This window comes from Leucopleurus acutus (genome assembly GCF_964270905.1).
Source record: "Leucopleurus acutus genome assembly, chromosome: 13".
Taxonomy (NCBI): Eukaryota; Metazoa; Chordata; class Mammalia; order Artiodactyla; family Delphinidae; genus Leucopleurus; species Leucopleurus acutus.
In genome coordinates, this window is record NC_139155.1 from 74,516,624 (window position 1) to 74,537,487 (window position 20,864).

At 41.0% G+C, this 20,864-nt stretch overlaps 1 protein-coding gene across 3 annotated transcripts in view; it reads right to left on the minus strand.

The window, feature by feature from the left end:
• Positions 1–19,539, minus strand: part of NAA25 (N-alpha-acetyltransferase 25, NatB auxiliary subunit) — a 73,807-nt gene extending 54,268 nt beyond the window's left edge. For 2 of the 3 annotated variants that reach the window (XM_082853461.1, XM_082853462.1), the window contains exons 1-4: positions 19,453–19,516; positions 7,928–8,013; positions 6,969–7,107; positions 3,687–3,805 (exon numbers count right to left, since the gene is read on the minus strand). In XM_082853461.1, the coding sequence (XP_082709587.1) occupies positions 3,687–3,805; positions 6,969–7,107; positions 7,928–8,013; positions 19,453–19,510 (402 nt within the window). In that variant the 5' untranslated portion in view covers positions 19,511–19,516. Of the gene's footprint in view, positions 1–3,686; positions 3,806–6,968; positions 7,108–7,927; positions 8,014–19,452 lie in introns of all 3 variants that reach the window. The other variant, XM_082853463.1, reaches the window with a different exon arrangement.
• Between the last annotated feature and the right edge of the window lie 1,325 nt (positions 19,540–20,864).

Consider the following 20,864-nt stretch of genomic DNA (forward strand, 5'->3'; position numbering starts at 1 on the left):
GCCCCTATTAAGTGGAAGGAAATGTCTATTCCTGCCAAGGATACAAAGATTGAGTCCCGATCCCCAAGGCACTTAAAAGCAAGGGAAAGAGATAAGACAAATATTCAAACGACTAAAATATTCTTGGCAATAAAAATAAACATCCTATACAGGGAATTCCCTGGCGGTCCAGTGGTTAGGACTCGGCACTTCCACCGCCAGGGCCAGATTCGATCCCTGGTCAGGGAACTAATAATATCTCACAAGCAAAGCGGCACGGCCAAAAAAAAAAAAGAAAACAAAAACACCCTATACAAAAACACCACACTAGGGTGTTTCCAAGGAAGGCAAGGTTAGTATGTTTGTTTATTCCTTTCTTTTTCTTTTTTTAAGGAAAATTAGGGAAGAGCATTCTCCAAAGTAGCAGTCTTTCAGATGGACCTTGAAGGTGAAACAGAATGTCTATAGGCAAAGATGGGGGGTAAGAATACATATACAAATAATACAATTATTTGGGGTGAATGGATAAGTGAATGAATCAATTCGAAGTAGGAGCAAAATGAGTAATTAAATAAAAACATTAAAGAAAGAAAAGATATATGTTGACAAGAACAAGTAGGACATCTAGCTGAAACAAAAAATTAAGAGCAGGAGAAGGGAAAAGGGCTAAAAGGTAGACAGAGGTACCTTTGTTATAAGGCATTCCAAAAGGAGTCTATACAGAGTAAGCGAGTGATATGTATAAATCTATACTCTTCTAGGAAGAGTATTTTAGCAGTACTGTGAAGAAAGAAAATAGGGAAAAATAAGAGGTGAGGCAATGAAGAACTAAACCAGGATGAGGTAGATCAAATAGAAAAAGAGACCTCAGGGAATTCCCTGGCAGTCCAGTGATTAGGACTCCGAGCTCCCACTGATGAGGGCATCGGTTTGATCCCTGATCCAGGAACTAAGATCCAGAAAGCCCCGTGGCCAAAAAAAAAAAAGAGAGAGAAAGAGAGAGAGAGACCTCAAAGACACTGTGGAGGTAGAATCAAGATGATCTGGAGACAAAATGGACATAGAAGATGAGAAGGAGAGTCTAGAATGGCTTGAGGTCCCTGCTCTTAACACCAAACTGGAGAAATGAAATGGAAAGTGTTAGAAAACCAATTTTATTTGATAACTTGGGGAAAGAAAACATTTTTATAATGACACACAGAAATAAAAAGGAATAGAATATTAAATTAACATGAACTTTTAACATAAAAGAGAAATTTCATGCCTACACCCTACTATCTTATAGGTGATAGCATTCTGCTGCTACAGAAAACTTTTGACGGGAGAGAAATTTGAAAAACATGGCTGCAAACTGGTGACTCAGAGAATAGGAATGTCACTTACAGAAAAAGGAAAGTCTAGTCACCATATGAATGACTAGCAACTCTTTATTCAAGGTGGTTTTAAATTTACCTGCCAGAGATGATCTGTGGGGCAGAAGTCCTTAAATCTTCTAATTCCCTGGCTTCCCTCCCTCTTACCTCCACCAGTTTATGCAAATCACTCATTTATTTAACAAACGTTTATCATGAAGTGAGGATTCGGCAGTGAACAAAACAAAAGCCCTTATGAAACATAACATGTAATTTATAAAATACCTATTACCCCAGACTGACATTCCCCTTTCAAAATAAGCATACATATAAGCTAGGAACTGTAACTACCTTAAGCAGCAACAAAGGCAGAATAAAAATCAGACGTTCCATTCTGAGACATTTAACACTAGAGGACTCCATTCTTCCAACATATTAGACTAAAATAATGCAAAAGCAGGCTATGGTTAAAACATATTAAGAAACCATAACTACTAAGCCACATCAAAGCTATGTCTCCAAAAAGCAAGATGCAAAATTGTATATCTCTCTGGCAACATGTAAAGTTAAACCATACAAAAATATAATCTGTTCAAGTGGTAGATTATTTTTTTCCCTTTTTCAAAATTTACCTTAATATTGCTATTGCATGAACTTGTACTTTTTGTTATTTTGTAAGTGTGTGTATAATATATATTTCAAAAATATATTTTGTGGGATCATAAAATTAACACATGCTTAAAAAAAAAAAAGAAAGAACAGAAATTAAGATGGAAAGTATCCACAGCCCTATATCTTGGCAACATTTCGGTACATATACTTAATAAGGAAGGGTGGAGGGGAAGGGAGTGAGAGAAGGCCATTTTACAACCTGCTCTTCTCACTTAACATATATTGGGAATATCTTTCTACGTCAACAAATAAAGACACACAGTACCATTTGGGGGGGGGGCGGGGTGTTGCATTATTTTCTACCACATAGGTGAACTATAATTTCTTTCACTATGTCTGTATTAATGTACATTTAATATACTTTACTTAAAACATATTCCTAGGGGCTTCCCTGGTGGCTCAGTGGTTAAGAATCCGCCTCCTAATGCAGGGGACATGGGTTCGAGCCCTGGTCCAGGAAGATCCCACATGCCATGGAGCAACTAAGCCTGTGCGCCACAACTACTGAAGCCTGCGTGCCTAGAGCCCATGCTCCACAACAAGAGAAGGCACCTCAGTGAGAAGCCCGTGCACCGCAACGGAGACCCAACGCAGCTAAAAATAAATAAAATAAATTTTTAAAAAAACCAAAAAAATATATTCCTAGAAGTAAAAATGATACTAAGGATTTATATGTATATATGGTTAGTGCTGCCAATTTAAAAAATATATACCCATTTTACAATAAAAGAAAAATTATAATCTGTGAATATTTTTCCTGAGAACGTATCAATACTCCAATGATAAATAAAATAATGATAAAATTTCTTGAAAGAATTATATTTGGGCCAAAAAATCTCTTCCAATTTAAAAACTTACATAAGCAAATACAAAAACTGATTTGAAAGAGAAAGGGTTTATCTTAATATAGTATCTTCCACCCTCCCTGGTCTACCTATCTATTGTTATAGTTTGATATTTCAAGTAAACAAGACAAAATAAAAATCCAAGTAGGAAAGCTGCCTTCCAAACACATTATACCCACAAACAAAGCATTTCTTTAAAAATTCTAGCTTGACTTCATAACCCTTTATGAGCTTAAGAGTGCAAATTTCATTTCTCTGGAATGCCAGCTTTATGCACCTATTAGTCCAAATGTATCCAAATAAGGCTCCTTCACATGTGTACAAGGAACACCTAAAACGTGCTAACTGGCAGATAAGCTGCATCCAGAAAAAAGAAAAAAAACAAGCATCCCAAGCAATAGGGATTTTCCCGCCATGGATTTAAAAATCTTAGCAGGCTATATAAACAGTTAAATTTAAAAAATAGATATAAACTTTTACAGTTAATCTTTCTATAGTCTGTTCATTTTCTGCTCTAGGATTTCTGCCCATTTTCTGAAAATATAACAGCAATCTGATGCAGTGAGACAATCTGAAGCCAACTTACCAGAACCAAACAAAACATACCATCAGGCCACAAAGGAACAATCACATTTCCCAAAGAAAACATTTAAAGAACTTGAATAATTGTTCATCTTTAAAACACACACAAAAAATAACTGGCTGATCTCCACACGCAAATACATAGATTCACTTCTACACATATATGCAAACACACACATGCAGACACACATACCACTGCAGTTAAACCACATTAATAGAAAATCCTGCAGCCCAGGAGGTTTGAGCATCAAGTTACCTGTTGCATTTTCTTGTATTCGCCCACTCTGGCATAGGCCATGAAGAGGTGAGAGTGATATTCCTCACTATTGGGAACTTTCTTCACAGCTGCCTCATAAAGTTTTGTGACTAACTCCGCTAAAACAAAGAGAAAGAGAATTTTCTTTAATTACTTAAGTATAACAAATCTTAACAGCATTTAATTTTTTTCCTATTTGGAGGAAATAGATGTCTCCTATCATTAAAGAAGAAGAAAGTATTTGCTTTGCCTCATCTGCTCATTACTCTTACCTTGCTTAGGTGTTTTCTGATGAAGCATGGAATAGGTCAGGCCTCCCCATGACGTTTACAATGTACAAGACCCTCCAGGATCTATCTAGCCTTTCTGTCTTCTTCCAAACTCTTCCCTCCTGCACTTTATGCTCTAGCTACATCAAACTACTTGTAGTTCCACTAGATTCCCTGTACTGTATCAGACCTGCATGACTTTAACACTGTTCCCTCTGCTTGGATTCCCTTTTCCTCTCTTTTCTACTGAGTGAACATCATCCAAGACCCAGTTCAAATGTAATCCTTCCCTGAACACGATCTCTGCTCCTCCATCCCAGTTTGTACACTGCTTCCTTCTGCCATCTTTAAATCTTTTAAATAACACTCTTATACAATTTATTAATATATAATGCAACATACTATCTATTGATCTATGTTTCCTCATAGACTATGAGTAACATGAAAGCAAAGAATACCTTTCATCTTTGACTCTGATACAATATTTGTCATAGAAAAACATTCAACCAATACTTGTAGGACAGATAATTTTTTTTTGAAATGCTGGGAGAGAATCCATATCCCTAAATCAACATAATCCCTAAATAATCAGATATAATACCTCAACTCTTAAGTTTTATCTTCCATAAGAATGAAACACAAAATTGAACTATAAAATAACATTTTCTGCCTGCCAGGTTGGCAAAAAATTTATTTTATTTTTTTCAGTTTTACTGAGAAACAACTGACAAAAGCTGTATATTTTTAGGAGTACAACATGATGGCTTGGTGGCAAAATTTTTTAAGTCTAAGAATACCAATGACGGGACTTCCCTGGCAGCGCAGTTGTTAAGACTCCAAGCTCCCAATGCAGGGGGTCCGGGTTCAATTCCCAGTCAGGGAACTAGATTGCACAGGCATGCTGCAACTAAGAGCTCACATACCACAACTAAGGATCCCACGTGCCACAACTAAGGAGCCAGTGAGCTGCAACTATAAAGCCCGCCTGCTGCAACTAAGACCCAGAGCAAATAAATAAATAAATAAATATCACATTAATTAAAAAAAAAAAAGAATACCAATGACAAGCATGTGGAACTCTGATACACTGCTAGTGGGAAGGTAAATTTAGAAGATAAGTTGACACCATGTTTATCTTTAAGCTGAACCTACCCTATGACCTAGCACCTCCACTCTAGATTCTAGCGCAGTCAACCAGTGAAGTATTCTGTGGCAGTAAACATGAATTAACTACAACCACTTGGATATTAGATGAAAAGTGCAAGTCACAGAAAACGTACAGCATGAATCTATTTATGTTAAGTCCAAAATAAGTGAAACTAATAATGTATTACTTAGAAAAACAAATGTGATAAGATTTAAAGACAAGCAAGAGAATAAAAATATTCAAGATAGCAAATCCCTCTTAGGAAGTTAAAGGGGAAATGAGATTGATGAAGGACACACAGGAAGTCTTCTTAGTACAGACATACCTCATTTTATTGTACTTCCCTTTACTGTGCTTTGCAGATATTGTGTTTTACAGATTGAAGGTTTGTGGCTACCTAGCAACTAAGCAAGTCATTAGCACCATTTTTCCAACAGCATTTGCTCACTTTGTGTCTCTGTGTTACATTTTGGTAATTCTCACGATATTTCAAACTTTTTCGTTATTATTGTATTTGTTATGGTGATCTATGACCAGTGATCTTTGAAGTTACTAGGGGCACCACACATCACAACCATATAAGACCCTGAACTTAATCAACAAATATGTGTGTGTTCTGTGCTCCACTATCTGGCCGTTCCCATCTATCTCCCTCTCCTCAGGCCTCCCTATTTTTTGAGACACAACACTGAAATTAGGCCAATTAATAACCCTACAATGGCCTCAAGTGAAAGGAAGAGTGCCACATGTCTGGCACTTTAAATCAAAAGCTAGAAATGATTAAGTGTAGTGAGGAAGGCTTGTCGAAAGCCAAGACAGGTTGAAAGCTAGGCCTCTTGTGCCAGTTATCCAAGTTGTAAATTCAAGGAAAAGTTCTTGAAGGAAATTAAAAGTACTACTCCAGGGAATTCCCTAGAGGTTCAGTGGTTAGGACTCCGACCTTCCACTGCAGGGAACACAGGTTCAACATCTGTTCAGGGAACTAGATCTCACAAGCCGTGAGGCACGGCCAAAAAAAAAAAGTACTACTCCAGTGAACACATAAATGATAAAAAGGTGAAACGTAGAAAGTTTTAGTGGTCTGGATAGAAGATCAAACTAGCCACAATATTCCCTTAAGCCAAAGCCTGACCCAGAGCAAGACCCTGACTCTCTTTAGTTCTATGAAGGCTGAGAGAACCGGGAAACCAAAAAATTCATATGACTCACTTTACTGCAATATTTGCTTTAATGTGAAACCAAACCCACGATACCTCCAAGGTATGCCTGTACTGATAATGCTCTATTTCTTAAATTGGGTGGTAGGTTTATGAATGTTCATTTATTCCACATCAAATGTTCTAGTGCTACATAAAACATATTCTTCTATAATATGTATTACTAAAGATATGTATTTCATAATAAAATATTTAAGAAATCAACAATGAAAAACTTTATTTATAGATGAAACTAGGCAGACTACCTAGGATATGCTTAGAAATAATCTGGCAGGCAGAGGGGTATACATAAAATTGATCATGTCTCAATAACTGCTGAAGGTGAGAAATGGACACAAAGGGATTTATTATGCTATTCTCTGTTTCTATGTTTGAAGTTTTCCATATTAAAAAGTGGAAAAAAAAGCAACTCTTTCATTTAGCAAATCAAAATGTCATAAATGAAATTCAAGTCCTCATTCCAATCCAAGGACCCTAATACATGTAAAATATCCACTCTGCCTACAGCCTTTGCAAGCCATGGTTAATGCATTTTTTACCTGTTGCTATCCATCAAATCATGAGTGATAAGTAAATCGGACAAACAGAGAACTCAGAAATACCCAAAAAATTAAGCAGTTTTAAAGACAATGAAAAGAAAGAAACATACGTCGATGCATCTCCCGGTAAAGAATGGTCAGTGCCTGCAGCGAGTTGTCGTCTGTGGGTTCAAGGGCTGCCACCTCCTGCGCCAAGGTGAAGGCTTCCTCTTGCTTTCCAGTTCTCTGTAAACCAATTGCTTTTAAAACCTGATAGAAAGAAAAGACAAATCAGTTTTAAAAGGACAGAAAAGGAAATATGAACCAAAGAAAGACAATTTGAAATCACAAAATAAGTTATAAGGTATGCCTAGGTTGTGAATCAACTATTTTACTAAAAATATCAGCAAATAAAGATTATTGCCAGGGCTTCCCTGGTGGCTCAGTGGTTAAGAGTCCGCCTTCCAATGCAGGGGACACAGGTTTGAGCGCTGGTCCGGGCGGATGCCACATGCCACGGAACAACTAAGCTCATGCACCACAACTACTAAGCCTGTGCTCTAGAGCTCGCGAGCCTAACTACTGAAGCCAGTGCCTAGAGCCCGTGCTCTGCAACAAGAGACACCACCACAATGAGAAACTTGAGCACCACAACAAAGAGTGGCCCCCACTCGCCGCAACTAAAGAAAGCCCATGCAGCAACGAGGACCCAACACAACCAAAAATAAATAAATTAAAAAAAATAAAGTTCCCTTAAAAAAAAAAAAGATTATTTCCTATTTCAGTCATATTAAGAATGCACAAAACAAAAAGAATGCACAACATTGCTTAAAAGGACTTTGTGGGGTGCGGGGGGAAGGACTTGGTGAAAATAAAATAATTAAATTAGATAAGTCATGTCCAAAAAAACAAGCAGCTAGCTTTTAATTAAATACTCTTTATGGCATTTCATTTAAGTGATCAGGCAAATAAATGGCCTAAAAAATACTCTGAAAAACACAGTCACTAAAGAGATTAAACACCTCTTCCCTTTAAAGATTACAGTACATAACCCACCAAATATAAGTAACTCAAGGGCAAATGAACTTACCTTAGCACAATGAAGATCCTTATGCTTTTTCAACAATTTATCTGCTTGCTGAATTGCCATTTTATTATTACCATTATCAAGATAATCTATGAAAACAGAAATTATGAGTTATTATATTCCTTCAAAAACAAATATGAAAAATGCATAGGCTAGTATCAGCTGTTTCAGAAAGTATCCTAATTCGGTATTAAAAACATCTTGGAGCTGATTTTAACTCTAAATGGCTAGGATGGTCCAGAACACAATCTTAAATTTCTATAGTCATCTCTCATCCAAGAGCAATATAATCAAGTTATACCAATCCTTAATGAAGATTCAAGACCAAATATATTTAGATGATAGATGACACTAATATTTTTACCTATGGGAAACAAATGGGTTTACTCGCACAAAAATTAAAATATCTAAAAAAAAAAAACCTTTTTTACATTCAAGCTTCAAATCTACCAAATGGACCATGTTCCCTCAATAAAATGTTCAGTGAATCTTACTATGCCACAGAGTTAAGAATAATTCTTCGAAGAAAAAAATAAGAACCGTGAGTGGGGGAGTAAATCCAGCAGTATCAGGAGTAGACAAGGATGTAGGGAAAGCAGCACTTTCATACACTCTGGTTGAAATAGAAACTAGCGCTGACTTTGAAGAAACATTGACTTCTAGGTTCCCTAAGCTATGCGTCCGTTCCAAAATTCAAGGCATATGGAGGCCTGCTATAAAATTGTGTTAAGGAAGAAAAGCAACCAATTATTATTCAAAAGTCTAACAAAAGCAAAGATTAATTTTCAGATGAGAGGATCTGAAAGAAAATGATTAGTGTTTTAGATGGGAAACGGTGGTAGCTGTCAATTCTATATATAGAAAGATGACTAAACACAGGCCAGTCCACAACCTACTACTACTACCAAGTCCCTCTTTGCTCATCAAGGTCCCAAATCAGCATAGGGACAGACAAAACATAAACAACTCAAATTAATCTGTGGACCAAATGCTGGTGAGGACATGGAGCAAAAGCAGCTCTCATTCACTGTTAGTGGGAATGCAAAATGGCACAGCCACCTTGGAAGACTGTTTGGCAGTTTCTTAAAAAATTAAACATACTCTAACCATATAATCCAGCTCCTTGTTATCTACCCAAATGAGCTGAAAACTTACTTTCACACAAAAATCTGCACGCAAATGTTTATAGCAGCTTTATACAAAATTGCCAAAACCTGGAAGGAACCAAGATGTTCTTCAACAGGCAAATGGATAAACAAACCGTGGTATATCCATCCATACAATGATATATTATTCAGTGATAAAAAGAAATGAGCCCATGCGCCACAACTACTGAGCCTGTGCTCTAGAGCCTGTGAGCCACAACTACTGAGCCCACATGCCACAACTACTGAATCCCACGGGCCTAGAGCCTGTGCTCTGCAACAAGAGAAGCCGCCACAATGAGAAGCCTGCACACCACAACAAAGAGTAGCCCCCACTCGCCACAACTAGAGAAAGCCTGCATGCAGCAACAAAGACCCAACACAGCCAAAAATAAATAAATAAATTTATTTTTAAAAAAAAAGAAAAGAAATGAGCTAGCAAGCCACAAAAAAATATGGGGGACTCTTAAATACATATTGCTAAGTGAAAGAAGCCAACATGACAAAGCTACATACTATACGATTCCAAGTGTATGACATTCTGGAAAAAGCAAAATTATAGGCAGAGTAGAACAATCAGTGGTTGCCAGGAGCTGGGGGAGGGATGAATAGGTGGAGAACGGGATTTTTCAGGGCAGTGAAACTATTCTGTATGATACTGTAACGAAGGATACATGTCATCATACCTTTGCAAAATGCATAGAATGTGGGCGCCCCTGGTGGCTCAATGGTTGAGAGTCCGCCTGCCGATGCAGGGGACACGGGTTCGTGCCCCGGTCCGGGAAGATCCCACATGCCACGGAGTGGCTGGACCCGGGAGCCATGGCTGCTGAGCCTGTGGGTCCGGAGCCTGTGCTCCCCAGCGGGAGAGGCCACAACAGTGAGAGGCCCGCGTACCGCAAAAGGAAAAAAAAAAAAAAAAAATGCATAGAATGTGCAACACGCAGAATGAGCCCTAATGTAAACTAGTAAACTATGGACTTTAGTTAGCAATAACATATCGTATTGGCTCAGCAACTGTAGCAAATGCACCACACTAATGCAAGTGTTAATAACATGGGAAACTGGGGGAGAAGAGAGGTGTGTGGGGGTGAATAGTAAGGAACTCTGTACTCTCCACTCCTTTTCTGTAAACTTAACCTAAAATTGCTCTAAAAAATAAAGTCAATTAATTAAAAATATATATCTAATAAAAGCAAAGATTCATTTCAAGAAAAGGAACGTGAGAGTGTTATAAATGGGAAATAGGGTGGTAGATGTAGATTTGAAGTACAGAAAGATGACTGAACTCAGGCTAGTTCACAATCTACTACTACTATTGGTCCCTCTTTGCTCATCAAGGTCCCAAGTCAGCAACAGGGACAGAGGAGGCACAGACAACTCAAGATCATCTATGGCCCTGGTGGCCCAGGGCCAAATAACAGAAATACACTATCATTTTACCTAACGGTTTCAATTCTTCTCCTATGAATACTTTACCACAACCTTTAACAGACAGCTACATGAACACATGAGTTTCATCTCTTTAGTTTTTCTTCAATGCACCTAATGTTGATGAGCACCAATAACGCCAGGTAAAAAGATTAAGAAGCCTTACTCTGGAGGGAATCACAATCTAGAAAAGATCAAAGACTTAACACTCAGGTAGAGAGATTAGAGAATCACAGAAATCACAATCTTGGCCTGAATACCCAAATATCTAATACCAGTTTTCTTAAGTCCTCATCTCAGCCGATAGGCCACCATTTGTCCTTACAGAATATCTGACAGAGACATTTCAGCTCAATAAATGATATCTTCTCTTCCTAATAACTTGGTGCTGATCTCATGCTGAGTGAGTTCTAAGTTAGGTCTGACTCAGTCTTCTTGCAAGACTCCAGGTTCACAAAACATATCTTGAAGTCTTCTCAAAGAGCAGGTATCTTTGATGAAACCCCAGCTCTGAGGGTCTGCCCATAGATGGATCAGACCAGAGGTTAGGACTACAAGGATATTGAACTTTTCCCTCTGTTGTTGACAAGGCCCTGATATATAAATACACTGCACCCATGCCCTCTTCTGTGGGCATGGTTTCCACAGACTGCTGAAGGGGTAGAATTGGATGAGCATGTCTAGATCATGCAACTGAAGTCTAATGGAGTGGACATTTGACCCAAACTGGGTAAATCAAGTTTCTTCCTGGTAATTTGTAATTACAACACTGAAATCTGGAATCAGAAAGCTATGGACAGACTTCCTGGTGGCACAGTGGATAAGGCTCCACGCTCCCAATGCTGGGGGCCCGGGTTCGATTTCTGGTCAGGGAACTAGATCCCACATGCATGCTGCAACTAAGAGTTCGCATGCCACAACTAAGAAGCCCACATGCCACAACTAAGGAGCTGGCAAGCCGCAACTGAGGAGCCCACGTGCTACAACTAAGGAGCCCACATGCCACAACTAAGACCCAATGCAACCAAATAAATAAATAAATATTAAAAAAAGAAAAGAAAAGAAAGCTATGGAGAACCCCATTTGGAAGGCAATAAATATTTCCAGTTTGAGATTACTAGTGGCAGCTCCAGAATCTCCATTTGGAAGGAGCCTTGGGAGATGCAAGTTAGTTAATGGGGAGTGAAAAAAAGGAATTATCTCTTGATTCTTCATTCATATAACATTTATAAAAGAATAAAGAACGTCAATTATCTTTATCAAAAAATTGGGGGAGGGGCAGTGCTGATTAAGCTTGTGGGGGGAGGCTAATGACCTCTCCTTACTCTATTCTCAGCTTGGTGTGGCCACAAAGCCAACATGTTGGGCCCCAGGTAAAATGATGAGTAAGCAGAAAAAACCAGTTTGAAGAACCTAGCAGAGAAAAGAAGAGCCACAAACAGATAAGAGCAGAGATGAGCATCTGAGAAAGAAGCTTCAGATCCTGACAGCTTTCCAGTTTCCATCAGGCTCTAGAACACTGCATTCCTGCCCTAAGCTCCCACAAGGGTTTATAAACAACCTCCCTCTACTTGAGCTTGTGTCAAAGGGTTTCTGTTCCTTGCACCCAGAAGAGTTTTAATTTTAACTAAGACACCCCACCACATTTAGACTGCTGTCAAGGTCCCCCTTCCTGGACACCTAGGTGATTGCTGATTAATTGGTTGCTGAGGCTTTTGGGAAAGTTTACTTCCATTTTACATTGCTGACTTTGTAATATAAATTATGTAGCCAGGGCTTCCCTGATGGCGCAGTGGTTAAGAATCTGCCTGCCCATGCAGGGGACACGGGTTCGAGCCTGGTCCGGGAAGATCCCACATGCCGTGGAGCAACTAAGCCCGTGCACCACAACTACTGAGACTGCGCTCTAGAGCCCACAAGCCACAACTTTTGAAGTCCGCACGCCTAGAGCCCGTGCTCCGCAACAAGAGAAGCCACCGCAATGAGAAGCCCACACACCACAACGAAGAGTAGCCCCCACTCTCAGCAACTGGAGAAAACCCGAGTGCAGCAAAAGACCCACTGCAGCCAAAAAATTAAATAAATGAATAAGTAAATTTATTTTAAAAATAAATAAAATATGTAGCCCTTGGAGAAAACAGGCCAATAAAAATGATACCCCAAGTCTGTTTTTTAGCCTTTTTAAAACTTACTCAAGGGTAACTGTGGCTTGACCATGAGGACTGGTATTGTTCCCTTAATATGAGGAGTAAGCCAAGTCAGCCGTCCACAAATCAGGCATAGGAAATAATAAGATGATGATGTATCAGTTAAAGCAGTGTTTTTCAAAGCATGGTTATCACTCCAACTAAAATGTTTTTAAGTGGTCCTTGCAGGCAGCACTAGATAACACGGATAGTGAGAAAACTGACCTTTTGTTATATTTCCCTTATATTAAGGAGATAGTCTCAGTTTGGTATCAGCCTGTCATTTCTTTAACACTTGCTGATGCCTTTTTTTTTTTAATGGAAAAGGAACAGGTCTCAGATTTAGAGTTTCTCAACTATCAGAAACTAGTTAAGACCTTAATAACATTGTTTTGTTTTCACTGTGTGTACTTAATTTTATGGTTTTGTTTTCTCAGGGCAAGTGACAGGTATTCCACTGATGGTAATGATACATATTATTTCTATTTTTAATTTTAAAAATGTATTTATTTTTGGCCACGCAGAATGTGGAATCTTAGTTCCCTGACCACGGACTGAACCCATGCCCCCTGCAATGGAAGCGAGAGTCCTAACCACTGGACAGCCAGGGAATTCCTCCCACTGTCTCTAAAACAAACTTCAAAATCCTTAAAATGGCTTACAGAGTTGAGTTCCTCTACCTCTGTAGCCTCATCTCACCCTTCTCTACATTCCAACCACACAAGTCTTTTCTTAGGTCATCAAGTACATACTCTCTCTATCTTTCTTACACACTCTGTCCATCACTCCTTTCCATCTGATCACCTGACTAACCTTTGCTCTTTTTTCTTTTCCAAAGTAAAATGTCACTTCCACAGAGAACCTTTTCTTGAAATGTTCCCAACAGTCGAGATGCCATAGTATGTGCTCTCACGGTAACCGGAACTTTTCCTTCAAAGTCCTTAACACAAATGTAATGATTATGTATACTATTGTTTAAAAAACCTCTTGAGACTACAAGCTCCCTGAAAGCAGAAATCATGTCTGTGCTGTCTGGTACTCTCTCATTCCCTGAATCTACATTGTGCCTAGCACATATTAGGCTCTCAATAAATAAGCTGAATGAAGAAAGGAATACATAAATGAACAAACTGTATAGGAAAAAAAATCTTCTAGAAATTGAGTAGTCTATCAGGGGAGTGAGAGATATATACATACAAAGTGACCACAACAGGATGTTCAAAGAACCAATTATTAGTGATGGCTTCCTGCTATTAAGTTAGATTTTTTAGTCTTTTCAATTAATTTCTTAGGGGACTCCCCTGGTGATGCAGTGGTTAAAAAATCCTCCTGCCAATTCAGGGGACATGGGTTCAATACCTGGTCCAGGAAGATCCCATGTGCTGCGGAGCAACTAAGTCCATATGCCACAACTACTGAGCCTGCGCTCTAGAGCCCGCGAGCCACAACTACTGAGCCAGAGTGCTGCAACTACTGAAGCCCGCATGCCTAGAGCCCGTGCTCCACAACAAGAGAAGCCACCGCAATAAGAAGCCCACACACCGCAACAAAGAGTAGCCCCCACCTGCCACAACTAGAGGAAGCCGGCGTGCAGCAACGAAGACCCAACACAGCCAAAAATAAATAAATTAATTAATTAAGAAAAAAAACCCAGACATTTAAGAGTGAAGACAGAGGGAACACAAATTTATTGGGTGTCTACTCAAAACCCAGCAAGGTACCGTTAGCAACTCCATATTACAGAAGAGGCTCAGGGAGGTAGGTTAATTGACAAAATCATAGCAGAGAGTGAAACCCAGCTCAGTCTGTCTCTGAAGGTCTGCACCCTTCATTGCCTCAATTTCTCTAGACAGAACTCTTAGAGCAAGAAACTATATAAGTACAGATAGCTCATTGATCCTAAGGAGACAAAGAACAAATTTGAAATTTACTTTTCTTTACTACCTTGCCACAATCCAATCACTTCAGTGAACACACAAAAAACATACCCCAAATGGCCAACTGGTTTCTCCTAATTCTCAAGAAGATACTAAGTGCAGTATTTTTAATTAAAGTATTAGTCAGATGCTCTGACAGAAGCAAGAGCATGAACAAAAGAATGAAAAGGAAGTATGCACCTTTAAAACCCGATTTACACCCACCATCAGGCGTGCACTGGGGTAGTTCCAGCACTGACTGCCTCAACACCACCAGGCTAAGCCTGCTGCATTTGGTCTTGGTAAATCATCCCAAACCAAATGTGTTCCCTGGCCATCTGCCCTGCTGAGAAGGCTGTGCGCCAGTCATCACTGTTTATTAGGGGAAAAGAACATGGACAAGAATATTCTGCCCTCAGGAAAATGTTTCAAACACTCGGTTTACATCTGAGCAATTTTTTAGTAAGAGCTGTACTTGGGTGCCAGAAAGGCAACGAGAAGCCCACGCACCGCAACGAAGAGTAGCCCCCCCACCCCACCCCCCAGCTCAGAGCAGCTAGAGAAAAGTTCGCGCGCAACAACGAAGACCCAACGCGGCCAAAGATAAATAAATAATTTTAAAAAATAATAAATAAATTTATATAAAAAAGAACGTTATCTGAATGAAACCATACAGTATCTGATCTTTAAAAAAATTAATGTCTTAAATAATAAAAATAGTACATGTCATAGTAAAAACAAAAATCCAATAGTTCATACAGGTATAACATGAAAAGAATTATTAGTCTCTTAATCTTGCCCTATGCTCACCCTACCCTCTACTCTATGCATTCTTCCAGGAACGTTCTGTGCATTAACATCTGTCTTTTTAAGTTTAAAATGTTTTTAGAATTTAAAAGTCTAAGAGCTTTTTAAACGGTCATAATTTCAGAACAGGAGAAAACAGGTTGTGCCAAGTGACTTTTCTACAGAAAGGCAAGATAATCTTCACTCACCAAGATGCCCTGCCCCGTCCAGGCAAAGGACAAGACTCACTGAGCTAACACGGCCCAACAGAAGGCTCAGAATACATACAACATCTGACCGAAGACCTGGGAAGTTTTAATAACAAACTATAACAGAATAATTACCTGGAGTCTGGCCACACATGGGAAGGGAAATGTCCTAACACACCAAGGAAGTGACTATCATTCAGGAAACACAGCTGGGAAATATGTTACACCTGATTCAGGCTAGAGCAAGACTGCAAGTCAGGAACCATCAAGGACCTACTGTAAAGCACAACGAACTCTACTCAATATCCTGTGATAATTTATATGAAAAAAGAATCTAAAAAAGAGTGAGTATATGTATATGTGTAACTGAATCTCTTTGTTGTACACTTGAAACTAACACAACGTTGTAAATCAACGATACTCCAATAAAATTTAAAAAACAAAATAAGTATTAAAAAAAAAGACTGCAAGTCAGTAACACAGATTAGAACAAAGGATCTTGTGTCATAAAAGTAAATGTGTGTGTGTGTGTATTCTAAAGACTATGGAACTTTGAAACCTGTATTTTTATTTTGCAATTCCTGCATCCTATAAAAAAATTTTTAATAAATGAATTTTTTATACTTTTTTTATACAGAAATTCTTATTTATCTATCTATCTATTTATTTATTTATGGCTGTGCTGGGGCTGTGCGCAGGCTTTCTCTAGTTGCGGTGAGTGGAGGCTACTCTTCGTTGCGGTGCGCGGGCTTCTCATTGCGGTGGCTTCTCTTGCTGCGGAGCACGGGCTCTTAGGTGCGCGGGCTTTAGTAGTTGTGGCTCACAGGTTCAGTAGTTGTGGCTCACGGGCTCTAGAGTGCAGGCTCAGTAGTTGTGGCGCATGGGCTTAGCTGCTCTGCAGCATGTGGGATCTTCCCAGACCAGAGATTGAACCCGTGTCCCCTGCATTGGCAGGCGGATTCTTAACCACTGTGCTACCAGGGAAGTCCCCTATAAAATTTATTAAGTGCCATACCTGACCATCTTCCAACTCTACCCATCCCCTAACCACTAAAAACATTTTAAAACAATAATGGTAGAAGAAAGCACTAGGGCTCACCAAGTCACACGAGGATACAACATCTGTTCAGAACCACATAGCACAAGAGAATAATTTTAGCAAAAGGAGAAAGAATAATAAAGTAGGTGTTCTGGAAGGTCAAGGTGGTTTTCAAAAACCAAAAATGTACTACCCAAACTTACCAATTTATGAGTAAAGAGAAGCACTCTGAAGATGTTCAACTAATCAACTAGCTATTTCATACCTAGACACCAAAAATAGAATTTCAACCCACCATAATTTCACAATTAATGACCCTGTCCACTTCTATCCTCAACAGTATCAGCAAGAGCTGAGGTCACAGGCAAAGTTTCTAACAGCTGTAAAATCCTAAACCTTGGCAATATAAATAATGCTGCATAAAGATCGTGATGCTGTGGGATCTGAACTCAGTGAAAGGCTGAGCTCTCCAGTGGGAATGCCTGTGTTCAAATCCCAGCTCTACAGTTTACTAGCTGCAATTCTGAGCAAGTTAATGTCTGGCATTCAGTTTACTACTATGCTCACAATAATCTTATCTACCTAATAGGACAGTTAGCACACAAATAAGCACTCAGTCAACACTGAGTGTTGTTGAACTTTTGGCTGGTGGGCAAGCACCACCATGCATAAGCATGTTCATCTGTCAGCTAATGAAGGTCTAAATTCAAGAACAACAGTGGTTTAGGGATACTAATATATTTAAACACAAAAGCAGAGGCTGTCCCAAAGTCTAGAGGTCAAAAGTCAAAAGTGCTGAAGTCAAGGTCAGTCTTTCTTTTCCTATTTCTGTCAGTTTATATTAATTGCCTTGGAATTCCTAAAGAAAGTATTTTCTTATCTTCTTCCCATGTAACTATAACAAAAGCTACATAATTCTGGCTTCAGTTTTGAGAATATGACCTATCACATCTGTTTAACATATCCTGATGTTTACCAGCATGAAACGGACTAGAGGTTTTCCTTATTGGATAGTTTCAAAACATTATTATTTCTAAGTGACTTATGGGACCCCAAAGGCATTTTCTTTGGTCCTCAAGAATAATTTTATAAATCCAATTATTCCTAAAAGTTAAAAAAGAAAAAAATCTGCAGGCAGCTGCTGCAGAGAGCTGTAACCAGCCACCAATTGTGAACCCTGGATTCAGTTCTTACCCTCAAGCACCCTTACATATGTCATCTCTGCCCTTTAAAATGTATACTGGAGGGCATGAGAATATGTAGCCCTGGGAAAATGGAAATCCACCACTCTCCACCTACGTGACCTTTGGCAAGTCAGTGTCTCCAGCTCAAAGTGAGGTGATTTCTAGCACAGTGGTTAAAAGAGTAAGCCTGGGACATTCCACAGGGGTTAATATCCTAGCTTCATGTTAGCTGAGTGACCTTAGACAAATTACACATCAGTAAAGCCCCAGTTTTCTCATCTGTGGAAAGAAAAGGCGGAGAGAGAGGGAAGTGGGACTGGGGGAAAGTAGCCACCTCCGAAGAATGTGTGAAGATTAAATACTTAAGACCAAGGACAGTGACTGACATAATTAGCAGTCTATACATACACATTAGCTATTATTATTATTTCTAACCTCACAAGGTTGTTGTTGAAATGAGATGCAAGAGCAAAGCATCATACAAATTACAAAAAGCACTACCAATTGTACCAGAAACATAGTTATTACCCCCTTCCAAAAAAGTTAAATGATCTCAGCTATTGCGAAGAAGCCTCCATTTAGTAACATCCACGTTACAAACAAGAGGTCTAATTCTGCAAAAACCACTGAACTTGAAGCCTTCCTCACCATGAACTGAGCTAGACCAAGACCACACAGCCATCTAAGAGGAAAGGAAATACAAAAGGAACCACTATCAAATTATTGAACAACTTGGTTACTGAAGAGGTATTTCTCCCTGACTCAAATGTGTGATTTTTCACAACCGGGATAGCAAAATGCCATCAAGGTCTTAAAGCCTGAGGGTTGAGGTCCACGTTATGGAAGGGGATCCACTTAGCACGCGGAAGGCAAGCTGCAGAGAAAAACCAGAGACGCTTCAAAAAAGAAAAGCCCTGCATGCCCCTCGACACGAGCTATTACAGTCGCTTCACCGCTATTTTGGGCCCAAGCCAACCTTCCCCCCCCGCCCGCCTCGCCCCACCCCGCCCCCGCCTCGCCCCACCCCGCCCCCGCCTCCCACGTGTGTCCAGAGCAGCTGTTCCTCCGCCAAAGAGCTCTGGATTGGGATCCTCAAATCCAGGCCTGCTCCAGACTCGATCTGGGTGACCTTGCGTCAGCCCCTTCCCCTCCCGGGACCTCTGTTTCTCCATGTGCACCGACTACAGTTAGTCAGACAACACTTTAGGCCCCGTTCCCATAGGTAAAAAGTCTTGAGCGGGGAATTTTCCCTCAAGTAGGGTGTCCCACCCTCACGCCGGAGCCAGCTTCCACCTGCGGGCAGACCTCGGGTCTCCCTTGGCGTGGCCCCGACAACGTAGCCTGCGTGTAGCGCAGGTCTCTACGAGAGGAAGTGTCTCACAGGGCTCGCCCGTCAGGCCAGCTCTGCCGACCTGCCGCTGCCCTGACCGCGCCGCTGCCACCTCAGGGCTCAAGAAAGCCAGGCCGGCGCTTACGCGAGGCCCGTGGCTGCGGCCTAGAGGCCCGCGCGGCCCGCCCCCTGTGCCCGCCAGCCCTGCTCCCGGCCCCTCAGCGCCCCTCCCGGGCCTTTGCCCCGGGCTCCGCAGCCCTCGGCGCCTCTGGCTGGCAACCAGACTGGCCCCAGGTACTCACCGTAAATGGGCCGGAGGCGCCTGTCGTTAGGGTCCTGCACATGGCCCCGCGTCGCCATGATGACAAGCGCAGAACCGCAGTGCGCACGCGCGGGGCAGGCCCCCGGGAAGGGGCTGTTAAAGGGCCAGCGCCGATCTCTCTCTGTCGCAATGGTCGCGGGGTTGTGACAGAACGCGCCGGCGCGGAAAGGAACGACACCCACACCGCAAACCCCCCGCCCCCACTCCCAGTTGTCACTTAAATGGATCCTTTTCCTCCCCTTTGCTGGTAGAATCAACCTAGCTGGTAGAAGCGGCCGTTGCTATTAAAATCCCTTCCGAGTCACATACTGGAGAGTGAGGAAAGGAGGGGAGAAAGTCTTGGTCAAAGTTAGGGCTCTGCTGCTCCTGCTTATCCTGTTTCTCCTCTGTGCTGTAGGACCAGTTAGACTTGTCTTTGTTTAATTGTTGAGGACCCGGGAACTCCTCTGGGAAGGTGACCCAGGGGACAGCAGGGGACAGAGGTGCTGATCAACAGTAGAAATCTGCCAGAAAAGTTCAAGATCCCTTCACCCCTATCCCGGTGCTCAGCCAACTAAGAAGAACCTTAGATCTATAGTAATCCAGTCAATTTATTTATCAATTATATCTCAGTAAAACTGGAGGGGAAAAGTAATTCAGTCAGTATATGCCTAGACACTGTGCTGCAAGCTCCAAATGTATTATCTCATTAATATTCGTAACAACCCTAGTATCCCCCTAGGAGGTAGATTTTTTTTAATTTAATTTAATTTATTTATTTTTGGTTGAGTTGGGTCTTCGTTGCTGCGCGCGGGCTTTCTCTAGTTGCGGCGAGTGGGGGTTGCTCTTCCTTGCGGTGCGCGGGCTTCTCGTTGCGGTGGCTTCTCTTGTGGTGGAGCACAGGCTCTAGGCGCACGCGCTTCAGCAGTTGTGGCTTGTGGGCTCAGTAGTTGCCACGCGAGGGCTCTAGAGCGCAGGCTCAGTAGTTGTGGCGCACGGGCTTAGCTGCTCCGAGGCATGTGGGTTCTTCCCAGCCAGGGCTCGAGCCCGTGTCCCCTGCATTGGCAGGCGGATTCTTAACCACCGCGCCACCAGGGGAGCCCCAATTTATTTATTTATTTATTTTAGTATTTAATTTATTTGGCTGCACAGGGTCTTAGTTGCAGCACACGGAATCTTTAGTTGCGGCATGCGGGATCTAGTTCTTTGACCAGGGTTGAAACCCGGCCCCCCTGCATTAGGAGCTCGGAGTCTTAACCGCTAGACCACCAGGGAAGTCCGGGGAGGCAATTTTATATAGATAGTGTGGTCAAGGTTAGCCTAGCTGAAAAAGTGACAATTGTCAAAGACTTAAAGAAAGTGGGAGAGGGAGGGAGCCAGGCAGGTGTGCCAGGCTCTGTGGGGTCATGACCT